Below are 12,528 nucleotides of genomic sequence, written 5' to 3' on the forward strand. Positions count from 1 at the left end.
ATGGTGCAATTCCAGCAAGAAACCAAATCCAGTATTCAGAATTTGGAAAGTCAAGTGAGCCAAATTTCAAGTGCAGTGAGCCGACTTGAAGCTAAGGACTCTGGAAAGCTTCCATCCCAAACGGAGCTGAACCCTAAGCAACAAGTTAATGCAATAACATTGAGAAGTGGCAAAAAGTTGCAAGAAACTGTAGTTGCACCTAAGAAGGCTAAAGACTTGATTGGAGTTGAGGAGGAAGAAGTAGAACATGAAGTTGTGGCGAATCCACCAACTTTTCCCTCTTATGAACCCACACCACCTTTCCCTGAAGCCTTGCAAGATACTCGAAGGTATGAGAAAGACAAGGATATTTATGAGACTTTTAGCAAATGTGAGGTAAATATTCCCCTCTTGAATGTGATTAAAAGTATTCCTCGTTTTGCTAAGTTTATGAAAGAACTGTGTACTATCAAGAGAAAGCATAGGTTGGGAGGAAAAGAGAAGGTAAAGGTGAGTGCTCATGTTTCTGCGGTTTTCCAAAAGAAAATCCCAGAAAAATGTGGTGATCCTGGTATGTTTATTGTTCCTGTTACAATAGGAGACACCACATTTCACCGAGCCATGTTGGACCTAGGTGCATCAATCAATGTCATTCCCTACTCCCTGTTTAAATCTTTAGAACTTGGGCCTTTGCATGAAACTGGGGTAGTAATTCAGTTAGCTGATAGGTCCAATGTATATCCTAAGGGGGTGGTGGAAGATGTGTTGGTTAAGGTTGATGGTTTGATTTTTCCTGCTGACTTTTATGTGCTTGACATGGAACATGACAAACAAGCAGTCCCCATCTTGTTAGGAAGACCTTTCTTAAAGACTGCTAAGACAAAAATCGATGTGTCTACCGGTTCTTTGACTATGGAGGTTGATGGGAAAGCAATTGTGTATAACATTTATGATACCATAAAGTATCCTGTTGATACTCATTCTTTATATTCTATAAATGTTGTCGATCCAATATTGCATGATGTTTCTAACATTGATCATGGGGATGAGCTCCTCACACCTATTACTAATGTTGTGTCTGGTGATTGCTTGGATTCTTCTATACCTACTAATGTGCAGGTGAAGGTGGCGGAATTGAATGAACAGTCCAAGCTTCCACCTATACCACTAGGGGCAACACCCACCCCGTCATCATTTCCGGGCAAGAAATTATCCCAGGTATACCACAAAGCAAAGAATAAGGTGTGGCATGACAAGATGAGCTCCCGTTGGAAGGGTCCAATTCAAGTTGACAAGGTCTATCCGCATGGAGCGGTAGAAATTCGGAGTTTAGAGACCAACAACATGTTCAAAGTGAATGGAAAAAGGCTCAAACCCTACTTCGAGGGTTTCAAAACCGAGAACGTGGAGTGCATCGATCTCTACGAGCCATCAATGGAGTAGCGAAGTGGGATGAGCCGCGTCGAGCCAACGACGTAAAACAAAGGCGCTAATCGGGAGGCAACCCGATCGAAAATCTTCCCCATTTCTTCTTGTAGTTTAGTTTTTTATTTTTCTTGTGATGTGAAGAGTATTTTTATTGTGTTTGTGTAGGTGGATGCCTTGGGAGTATTTGTTATGCGCGAAGAGCAGCAAAATCAGAGCAAAACAGGCCAAAGGGGGGCTATCCCTGCAGTAGTCGCTGGCAGCTGCTCTGCAGCCGCTACCAGCGGGTCTTCCAGCAGCCCAACCTCCCCTTTTGCTGTCCCAGCCGCTGGTAGCTGCTCAAAAGCCGCTGCCAGCGGGTACCCCCCCTCCACGTTTATTTTTTCTAAAAAAAAAAAAAAAAAAAAAAAAAAAAAAAAAAAAATTTACGCAGTATAGCCGCTGCCAGCGGGTCTTCCAGCAAAGAAGATCCAAAAGCTCTGCTTTAGCCGCTGGCAGCGGGTCCCAAGCCGCTACCAGCTGCCTTTCCAGCCTTTCCTGAATTTTTCACCCTTTTTGACCCATTTCTTGATTTCTAAAATCCAATTCATCCTTCTTCTCTTTCCCTTAGCAATCCCACACTCATACTCCCAAACCCTAACCCAATATTTCCTACACACAATCCCTTTCCCTCACTTTCAAAGACAATTCAACCTAAAATTGTTTCAATTTCTCAATTTCACACTTGGCATTTGAGGAATTGTGAGAACCTTGGTGTTTGGAGGTTTGGTGGTGTGTTCATTGTGCTTTGAAGAATAAAGTGTGAGTTGTGCAATTCATTCTTAAGCAATGGGAAGAGACAACAAGGTGATACTTCAAAAGAGGGTGAATCACCCTCTTTTCCCCAAGCAAGTGACTTCATGGGAATTAGGCTCACTACAAAGGAGCAAGCTATTTGAACTCCAACAACCCAAGAGTATAGTGCAATGCACAAAGTTCTTCGATTTGGAGGCATTGCAAGAGGTTGGTTTGGAGGAGGTGATGGAGCACGAGCGCACCTACTTATGTGAGGTATACATGAATTCCTTTCCACTTTGACTAAGGGATGTCAAGAATTTCTTTCAATTTTAACAATAAGAACTATATCATGCCTTATGCGGTAATTAAAAATGCTTTTGGTTGGAATGATCTTCCCATGGGCAACACTTGGGGTCCCCATAGTTCATTTTTTCTTCTCGAAATTTTTGAAATCCTTGATAATGCCTAATCTTCCGGCTCCGGAGGTCCTTCTCCTTGAGGTTTTGCATCCTTCTTCCTTTCCCATACTTTTGTTTTAATTGTTGTTGTTCTTGCATTGAGGACAATGTTTCATTCAAGTAGGGGGGGAAGCAATTCTTTCATATCATTACAAATTGTATAGTTATCTTAATTTGATGGTTTTGTATAGCTATTTCAATTGTGTTTCAATGAAAAAAAAAATGCAAAATGAAAAAAATGAAAAATGAAAAGAAAAAAAAGGAAAAAAGAAAAAAAAAGAAAAAGAAACCCGCTAAGTTGAAAACCTGTAAAGGCGGCTTAGGCAAAAATGGGGGCCCGGTTAGGTTGAAAACCCGAAAGGGCGACCTAAGCAAAAAAGAGGCTAATGAGCGGGTGATATAGTGAGATTTGAAAAAAAGAAGAGAGGCTAGGATGAAAACCCGAAAGGGCTCCTAGGCAAAATGAGAGAAAAAAGAGAGAAATGTTCATGAATTTGATTTTTCAAGGAAATTTCGCATCTATTTGCCGGAGTCGGTGTCATAAGGGGAGGAGATATAAGGAGGTGTCGGGGTAGGTTTCATCTTGGTGATTTTGGGAGATAGTTGAGATTTTGGGGGAATTTGTTGATCATCTTAGGAATTTGAGAGCATGAGTTGTTTGTTTTCACTCTTGAATGTGGAAGTGTTTTTATGAGATTTTTGGTTAAGTTGAGTTTTTGTTTGCCCAATTTTATCAAAAATTTCATTTTTTTAGGCGGTTGAGAATATTCATACTCATGGCTATGCGTTATCGTTCCAAGTTGATTTTGGGGATGAATTGATAAATAAGAAAAAAGGGAGATTCAAAGTGTGAAGTATGGGGGAGTGTGATTGTGATTGGTTGATAAGTACTAGGATGTTTTGTTGAGTTTGAGTGCATAGAGCTAGTTTGATTCCACCATCTTCTGTTTTGAACCTTAGTGAGGAGGATGTGTTTTATTCTCTAAGTTTACTCGAGGGCGAGTAAAGGTTCAAGCATGGGGGAATTTGATAAGCCTTATTATCATGGGTTGAGAGAAGCATTTTAGGGTGTGTTTTGATGCTTTATATGTACTTTTGTTAGCTTTTGTGAGTTTTGGGCTGTGATCTCACTTATGTGCAAAAGGCGGGATTTATGAGTATAAGTGAGTGAGTGAGCTCGGGAACCAATGAAGAGTTATGTAAGAAGGATGGACCTTGGCTCGTGATTTGAGAGTTGTGATGGAGCATGGAAGAGCAAGGAAGAAAGCTTGAGGAAAAGGTGAAGCAAAGCAAGAAGAAGAAGCAAGGAAAGAGGCAAAAACAGCAGGAACCGCTGCCAGGGCCGCTGGCAGCTGGCCAGAGCCGCTGGCAGCGGGTATACCAGAGTGAGGGGCTGCCAGAGCAGCTGCCAGCGGGTCCAGAGCAGCTGGCAGCGGCTCTGGCAGAAATTCGGGCTGTTTTGGTTAATTTTCAGCAATTTGGCTTTGTTTTGGCTCGTGTTTTGGATATTATTTTATTATTATTATTGTGTTATGTTATTAAAATATAGAAACATATAAATAGCTTAGTTTTAATTAAGTTTGAAGGGAGAAAAAGGAGAATTAAGTTTTGAGAAAAAAAAGCTTTCTAGGGTTTTCTTGGAATTTTCAGAATTCTTTGTTTTGGAATTAGAATCCATGGAAGCTTAATCTTCCGGATTCTTGGTTAAAGATTGAAGCTTTTAGCTACGAATTGTGAGATCTTTCTTCTCTTAATATGTATTGAATATATATTGTTCCTTAAATTAATTTCATGATTTGCTTTAATCAATTGCTAGGTTAGAATTATTGGATTCGCTTGCATCTAATTAATCTTTCCAAAGTAGCAACTTTAGGTTATTGATGCATGCTTTTGGTTGATAACTTGAAGAGGGAATAATATTATTGAAGAAATTAGACCGCTTGTGTTAATTTATTCAATCCTTGTTGATTTCTCCGTTTATTTTCTTCTTGTGGATAATTTAGAGCGCTTGTCTTGAATTGTGCATTGGAAAGGGTTAGAAAGGAGCGCTTTGCTATTTCTAACTATTTATGAGAATTTAGAATCTAGGAATTCTACAACAAGGTGTTCAATAGAGCTTGATTGAGGAGACTTCTATGATCAATTTGTATGTTCATTAGTGGATTTCGCATAACCAAGACCGTTCTTCTCATTGATTACCTATTCATTACGTTCGTTGTTCTTACTTAGTTCATTTATCATCATTGCTCATGAAAACCCCCCTCGTTACTTAGGTTACTACCGTCCTAGAGTATTTCCACTTAGGTTTCCAGTTATTAGTCCCTTTTTCCCTGTGGATTCGAACTCGACTTCCCTAACTACGTTTATTTGCAGTTAGCTTAGTTGTGATATTTTTGGTTGCATACGACTGAGGCACACCACCATCACTAACCAATTTGTTATCATAGGTTATAGAAGCATTGTCACAAGCTCCAACAAAATCATTAGTAGACAACGAAAGAGTGCAAGGAATACCATTCAAATGAAGCGAATTAATGCACATAATTCCTTGCACAAAAGAAAGGGACTCATGCATGGGTTTAAGCTTAAAACTAGCCGAATAATTCCCAACACACAAAGTAGTAATGCCACCTTTCACATCTATCAAGGCACTCGAAGTTTCTAAGAATGGTCTCCCTAGAATGATAGGAATATTGTCATCTTCCGCAATCTCTAGCATAGTGAAGTCAACGGGGATAGTGAACTCTCCTATCTTGAGGGGGACATCCTCAATTCTACCCTTGGGGAACTTAATAGAACTGTCGCCCAATTGTAGGGTCATATTGTTTGGGAGGAGCTCACTTAGCTTAAGCTTCTTGAAGACAGAATATGGCATTATGATAACACTAGCACCAAGGTCACAAAGAGCATTTTGAAACACTTTTCCATTGATGTTGCAAGGTATTGAAAAATTACCCGGATCTTTAATCTTCTTGGGTAAGTCATTGTGGATAAGAGCACTACAACACTCCCCAACCTTCACCGATTCAACCTCATTACGCTCTCTTTTTCCACTCAAGATTTCGTAAGGAACTTAGAATAGTTTGGCATTTATTTCAAAGCATCGATGAAAAGGATAGAAAGATGAATTTCCTTAAGTATGTCAATAAATCTTCCAAATTGATCATCAATCTTGCTCCTCAAGAACTTTTGTGGGTAGGGAAGTTTGGGTTTGATCACATAATTTTGCATACTCTCTTCAATCTTGACCTTCTCATTGGCATCCTCACACTTTTTGTTAGACACGTCATGCTCATCCTCATCAAGTGAATCACTCACCTTCTCAACTTCTTTACTCTTTCCAGAAACACTCTCTTCAAGGACCTTACCACTCCTAGTAGTGATTGAATAAACCGGTTTCTTAGGTTCAATCCCTTGAGAAGGTAGAGAAGTAGGACTAGCACTCTCTTTCAAAGTGTTAGCTAGTTGAGTGATTTGAGTTTCAAGCATCTCGCTATGTGTCTTCATTTCATTGAATTTCTTATCACTAACCGTCATCTATATGTTCAAAATCTTGGTTTTATTTTTAATTATCTCTTCCAAATTAGACTTAGAAGAAGGAGAAGGAGGTTTAGCATAGGAATTATAACCTTGACCTTGGGTCTTTGGAGCAAAACCCGGTTGGGATCCCTTTGAGCATTGTTTTAAAAATTTCCCTTATTTTGATTGTTCCAATTACCCCAATTTTGACTTTGGCCATAGCTTTGATTATGGTTACCATAACCTTGATTATTATGACCATAACCTTGACTTTGATTTTGGCAACTATAATCTTGGTTGTTATAGTTACCCCGGAAACCTTGGTTTCCTTGGTTCCTATAGCCACTACCTTGGTTATAGTTGTCAAAATTGCCTTGGTTGTGATAGTTCCTATTCCCTTGGCCTCTTTGATTATCAAACCTTGAACCATTGCTATTATTAGACACATATGCTCACTCTCATTACAATCAAAATCATCATATCCATCCGAAAAGGCATGAGGGAAACTAAATGAATCATGCTCATACAAACCACATATATCACAAAACAAACATCCACTAGGCATGTTATTGGGAGTAGAAAAAGGAGTAAAGTTAGAAGATGTACCTCTCCCCTTATTTTGGGAGGGAAGAGTAGGTGTTAGAGATGAAACACTCTCCAATTTGGCCTTGATGGATGTCATCTCCTTCCCTAGATTTGAGATTTGTGAGGATAAGTTGTTGATCGCATTGAGGTGATCAACGGCGTAAACCGTAGAGCCACTCTTGCTTGTCGATTCTCGCTCACCGTCTTGCCAATCCATGTAATGCCTCACTACATCTTCAATGATATCCACAAATTCCTCTTCCATTTTATTCATATTGGGTCCTCCAGCTCCCGCATCAAGACAAGACTTCCCTTGAGGGCTTAAACCACCATAAAAGATATGAATGATTTGATAGGTAGGAATTCCATGGTGAGGACACTCTCTTTGATAATCCTTGTACCTTTCCCAAGCTTCATTGAGGCTTTCATTGGATCTTTGCTTGAAACTTTGGATAAGTTCTCTTGCCTCTGCCATTTTCTTTTGGGAGTAAAACCGGGATAGAAATTCCCTAGAACCTCATCCCATGTCCTAGTAACCACATTCCAAGGAACGCCTTATGAGAGAAAAGGGAAAAAGCTTCAAACAAATGAACTCTTGTGAAACTCCGTTCACTTTTGATAATGTTGCAATACTTCTCAAATTCTTTGAGGTGGTTTAGAGGACTCTCGTGCTTGACCCCCCCCCCACTAAATTGTCGCCTCTCCATCAAAGTGATCATTGTCGGTCTAATTTCAAAATCATTTGCCGGTGTTGTAGGTGGAGCAATCCCGCTCTCGAACCTATATGCACCCGGAATTCCCAATTCCTTCAATACCACTCTTGGATTTTCTCCCATGCTTGCTTGTGCTTCTTCTTGTGGTTCTTCTTCACTTGGAGGGCTAGTACTCAGAGAGCAACAAGGAACTCTTATCTTTGTAATTGTCCTGTCTATATCCGGATCAAATGACACTAGAGAACGACCACGTGCTCTATGCATACAATCTAAAAAGAAAATATTAGTAGCACGACTACTAATGTAGCCAAAAAGGGAAATTTTTTTTGTGTTTTTTAAATAAGATGAAATAGACTCAACAACTATAGTAAACAACTACGCATTTCCCCGGCAACGGCGCCAATTTGATAGGAGGTGTTTAAGAACGTCGTTAAATGCTTAAACCTTATCAACAAAACTTATAACACTCAACCAAACCTAAACCGAGTATAGGACAAGTCGAGCGTCGAACCACAAGTAATGGGGGGTCAATCACTATAGTCTATGTGTAAAGGTATTTCGAAGAGTGTATGAATGTGTAGTCAAGTGAGCTAATCAAACCAAGCAAAATTTGATAAAAAATCAAAATCAAAAGCACTAGGGATTAGGATCCACATACAATCATGATAGTTATGCTAATTGAAGGAAAATCAATCAACCAAATGTTGTAAAGGAAAATAGTAATTGCAATTAAGAGAATCCAATAGGTTATCTCCTAGAAGTCAAGCTAGGTTTCCTCTATGAATGACTAGCAAGAAGAATCACAAATCAAATTCAATCGATAAATGTAATCCCTAAATCAATGGTTCATGTCATTAGAGATCACAATGTAATCTAGCTTGAAAATCAAGGTTAGCTCATCCTTAGCCATTCAAACACGTGCACAATTCTATCAACCAATTTAATCACATCATTTAATCAATAAAAATCCAACAATTAGAAATGATCCATCATTCATGCATGTTTCACCATCACCCTAGCAAGTAATCTACTCACTAAGAATGGTGGAAATGAAGAACAAATCTAAACTAGCCATCAAAATCATCATCGTCATTGCAAACAAACTATTAAGAATCAAATCAATCAATAAACTTGAAAATGCAACAAATGATCAAAATCAAATGCAAAAGATTGAATTAAGAAGAACAAGATTCTTACAAACTTTGATCAAATCAAAGGAATTGTGCTTGCATTCAAAGTAGAAGGAAATAAAATGTAGAAATCATCCAATTCTCTCAAGTTTTTCTCTCTCAAATCTAAAAACTTTCTCTCTCTAACTTTCAAAAACTAACTTCTCCAAACTCTCTCCAACCTCCCCTCTAAAAATAGAAGGAAATCCTATATATAGTAAAACTAACTACGGAGAAATAAGTTGGGCGTCCTAAAGAAACCCTTACAGGCGTGCCATTACTCCGAAATGCGCAGCCGCGTAGAAAAGGGTACGGAACTGGGAACTCAGGTGGCGCGCCCGCGCCACCAGCTTGTGCGCCTGCACCCCAGGATTAGGGGATCTCCTCAGTGCGTCCATCAATGCAAGAGGTGCACTCCTCTTGATCGTCATTGGGGATGTCAGTCCTAAAATGAGTTTATGGTGGGTTCAACACCATACTTTCATGAGAGCGCATCATGAGGGCGCAAGCATCAAGTCTTGGAGTAAGCCATCCCTTGCTTTATGAGCCACAAGAGAGCATCTACCTTGCACTTTAAGCATGTTCTAACCCGAGGAATCACCATGAAGGGCCTTGGACTCCACCTTTCTCTTGGAAATAAAGAAAAGCAACCTAGTAAAAGGGAAAAGACGATAAAAACTACGAAAATACAAGAAAAGGGAGAAATAATTAGAATGAAATCAACTAGAGAATAAAAGACTAAAACTAAGGAAAAGACATAAAGAAAGCCATAAAAGCAACTACAATCATCCCAAAATAATGCTATTTGAGTGCCATAAATGCCACTCATCAGTTAGCGGCTTAGAAATTTTAGAAAAATCTTTGATAAGCGACGATGGAACCCCACATGACCAAGAAAACTCCTAACCCCTTAATGTTAACTAGTGAAGGTAATTTTCAATCACTGAAACTTTTTCTCTATCTACCTGTATACCCTTATCAGATACAATATGATCTAAGACCACACCTTCTGTCACCATAAAGTGACATTTTTTCAAATTTAAAACCAAATTGCATTCTTCACATTTTTTCAAAATTTTAGTAAGATTAGCTAAACATGCATCAAATGAAGCCCTTACACATTAAAATCATCCATAGAGACTTACATGATAAACTCTATGAATTTAGAAAAAATGCTCATCATATAATGTTGAATGGTAGTAGTGTAAATGTTGTTTTCTCTTGATCTTTAGGGTGAATTTGAATTTGAAAAAATCCCGAGTACCCATCCAAATAACAAAAAATTTATGATTAGCTAACCTTTCTAACATTTGATCAATAAATGGGAGAGGGAAGTGATCTTTCTAAGTGGCAATATTTAATCTACGATAATCAATGGACATACGCCGCCCAGTTATAGTTCTAGTGGGAATTAATTCACTTTTATCATTTTTAACTACTGTCATTCCACCCTTTTTAGGAACTACCTGTACATGACTTACCCACTTTGAGTAAAAAATCGGACAGATAATACCTGCATCAAGTGAGAAAGGAGAGGTTTAAGTTCACACAACTAGAAAATAGGAAAATTCCGACGGACTGGTTCCGCTGGACACGAAATTCTGTCGAAAAAAGTGAAATTTCCGACGGATTTATGTTTTTTCGGATATTTCGGACGAATTCTACAATTCCGTCGGAAATCCGTTGAAAATTCCCTCAGAAATGTAATCCGTCGAAATATATGTGCTTTTCGACGGATATTTCCGTCGTAATTTACATTTTCCGACGGATTTATAGTCCGTCGGAAATTTTCGACGAAATTTCCGTCGGAATATAATTTAAAAAAAAATTAAAACCCTTTTTACCAAACCCTAAAACGCAGCCCCTTCCACCTTCTATTTTCGCCTCTCTTTCTCTCTCCTCTTCTCCTTCGTTCTCTGCTGCTCTTCTTCTTCTTATTTTCTTTTCTCCTTCTCTTTCTCTCTCCTCTTCTCCTTTTCTCCTTCGTTCTCTACTGCTCTTCTCCTTCTCTCTTCACTTTCCTCTTCTCCTTCCCTTTCTCTCTTCTCTTTCCTTACTTTTTTCCGCCTCTTTCTTCTCTCCTCTTCTTTCATATCGGCCACCAACACCCAACAACAACAACCAACATCAACATCATTAACGAAAATCGACATCACCAACAACTAACAACAACAACGACGACCACAACACCACCGTCATCACCAACAACCAACAACCAACAACAACAGCGACCACAACACCACCGTAATCACCAACAACCAATAACAACGGCGACCACAACACCACCACCATCGTGCAAAAACAACACAGGCGACCCCAATAACACCACCACTGTCGCGAAAATCATCATCTGCACAAGTGTTGTATATCTTGTTTTAATTTAGGTTAGATTGTAGATCTAGTTTTATTTTTTAATAAATTTCTAATTTTGGTTGATTTTTCAAGTAATTGTAATATTAGTTTATATATTTTTGTGGATAATTGTATAATTATTTAATTCCTTATAATTTTTGTGGTTAATTTTATTTTTATTTTTATTGAAATTCGGAATACTAGATCTACTTGTTTTGTTTTTTTTGGCTTAATTTTTGTTATTTTGGTGGTTAATTTAGATATATGTGTTTTGGTTAATTTTAGATCTACCTGTTTTGGTGAATATTGATCTACTTGTTTTGGTGGTTGATTTTATTTTCAATTTTTTTTAGTGGTGGACGTTGGTCGTAGTGTAGGGTTTTGGGCTAGTGGTGGTCATGGTGTGGGGTCGGGCTGCTGGAGTGGTGGGGGGCAGTTGGAGGTTAAGGGTTGTGTGAGGCGAGGCCGTGGGTGGTGGTGGTGTGGGGTGGGGGCTTTTTTTATTAATTTTCTGGGTAGGATTTTCCGACGGAATTTATGTCGGAATGATTTCCGTCGAAAATTTCCGACGGACTTTGCTAGGCCAGAAAATCTCTTCCGATGCCTGAATGCCGTCGGAAACACGATTTTTGACGGAAAAACAGGGTGTTTTGGACGGAATTTTTCCGTTGAAAATTGCCTGTTTTTTAGTCGTGTCAGGTTTCTTTACCTCCATAGACTACGATTCCTGAACTAATTTTTCTACCTTATTACTCTCCTTAGGGTCAAGTTCCTCACTTGCTAGAGCTCTTTTAATAGCATCCACCTCATTGCTCTTTCAGCATACCTGCAATAAAATCATAACAAAGTACTTCCTCCAAGGGATCTCTTGCAAGGACCTGTGGTAAGATATCATGGCAAATAACATCAATCACATCAATACTATAACAATTTTCTTCTAGCATAGGACCTTTCAAAACTCTCCCTAAATTAAAGTTGATAATATTATCCCCGACAGAAAAAGTGAGTTTTCTATTTTTGACATCTATAATGGCTCCTATGATATGAAATAAAGGTCTAACTAATATTATAGGAATTTTTGTATCTTCAGCCATGTCTAAAACAATAAAATCTACAAGGATAAAAAATTTACCAACCCTGAAAAGGACATCCTCTAGAATACCTAAGGGGTATTTAACAGAACGGTCTGCCTTTTGTAAAGTAATGTTAGTAACTTTTAAATCACACATATTAAGTTTTAAACACACAAATGATGGCATTATACTACCACTAGAACCCAAATCACATAGTGCTTTATCAATGAAAAGATTTTCAAAATGACAAGGTGTAGAAAAACTACCGAGGTCCTTTAATTTTGGTGGAGATTTATTTTGTAGTAATAATGCACTACATTCCTCACTAAAAGCTACAGTCTCAACCTCATTAAAGGCTCTCTTCCTAGTGAATGTATCTTTCATAAATTTAGCATAAGTAGGAACTTGTGTAATTAATTCTGTGAAAAGAACTGTTACCTACAAATTTTTGACAACCTCCATAAACTTACCAAACTGC

The 12,528-nt window shown here is 38.5% G+C and overlaps 1 protein-coding gene across 1 annotated transcript; it reads right to left on the reverse strand.

The window, feature by feature from the left end:
• Positions 1-1,616: 1,616 nt before the first annotated feature.
• LOC110717297 lies at positions 1,617-6,176 on the reverse strand. The gene is made up of 3 exons (XM_021895949.1): positions 5,873-6,176; positions 5,058-5,711; positions 1,617-1,789 (listed from the first exon to the last, which is right to left on the reverse strand). The coding sequence occupies exons 1-3, from the start codon at positions 6,174-6,176 to the stop codon at positions 1,617-1,619; spliced, it is 1,131 nt and encodes a 376-aa protein (XP_021751641.1).
• Between the last annotated feature and the right edge of the window lie 6,352 nt (positions 6,177-12,528).

The sequence above is a fragment of the Chenopodium quinoa genome, unplaced genomic scaffold (genome assembly GCF_001683475.1).
Source record: "Chenopodium quinoa cultivar QQ74 unplaced genomic scaffold, ASM168347v1, whole genome shotgun sequence".
NCBI classification, from domain to species: Eukaryota; Viridiplantae; Streptophyta; class Magnoliopsida; order Caryophyllales; family Amaranthaceae; genus Chenopodium; species Chenopodium quinoa.

Bases quoted from the DNA above. Each gene is read 5' to 3' on its own strand.
- LOC110717297 (XM_021895949.1), bottom strand. From the start codon at position 6,176: ATGACGGTTAGTGATAAGAAATTCAATGAAATGAAGACACATAGCGAG. The intron at 5,712-5,872 runs GTATGCAAAATT...AACTATTCTAAG, and splicing joins GAAGGTCAAGATTGAAGAGA to TTCCTTACGAAATCTTGAGT. The intron at 1,790-5,057 runs GTGTGCCTCAGT...TTTTTTTTTTAG, and splicing joins CAAATTGGTTAGTGATGGTG to AAAAAATAAACGTGGAGGGG.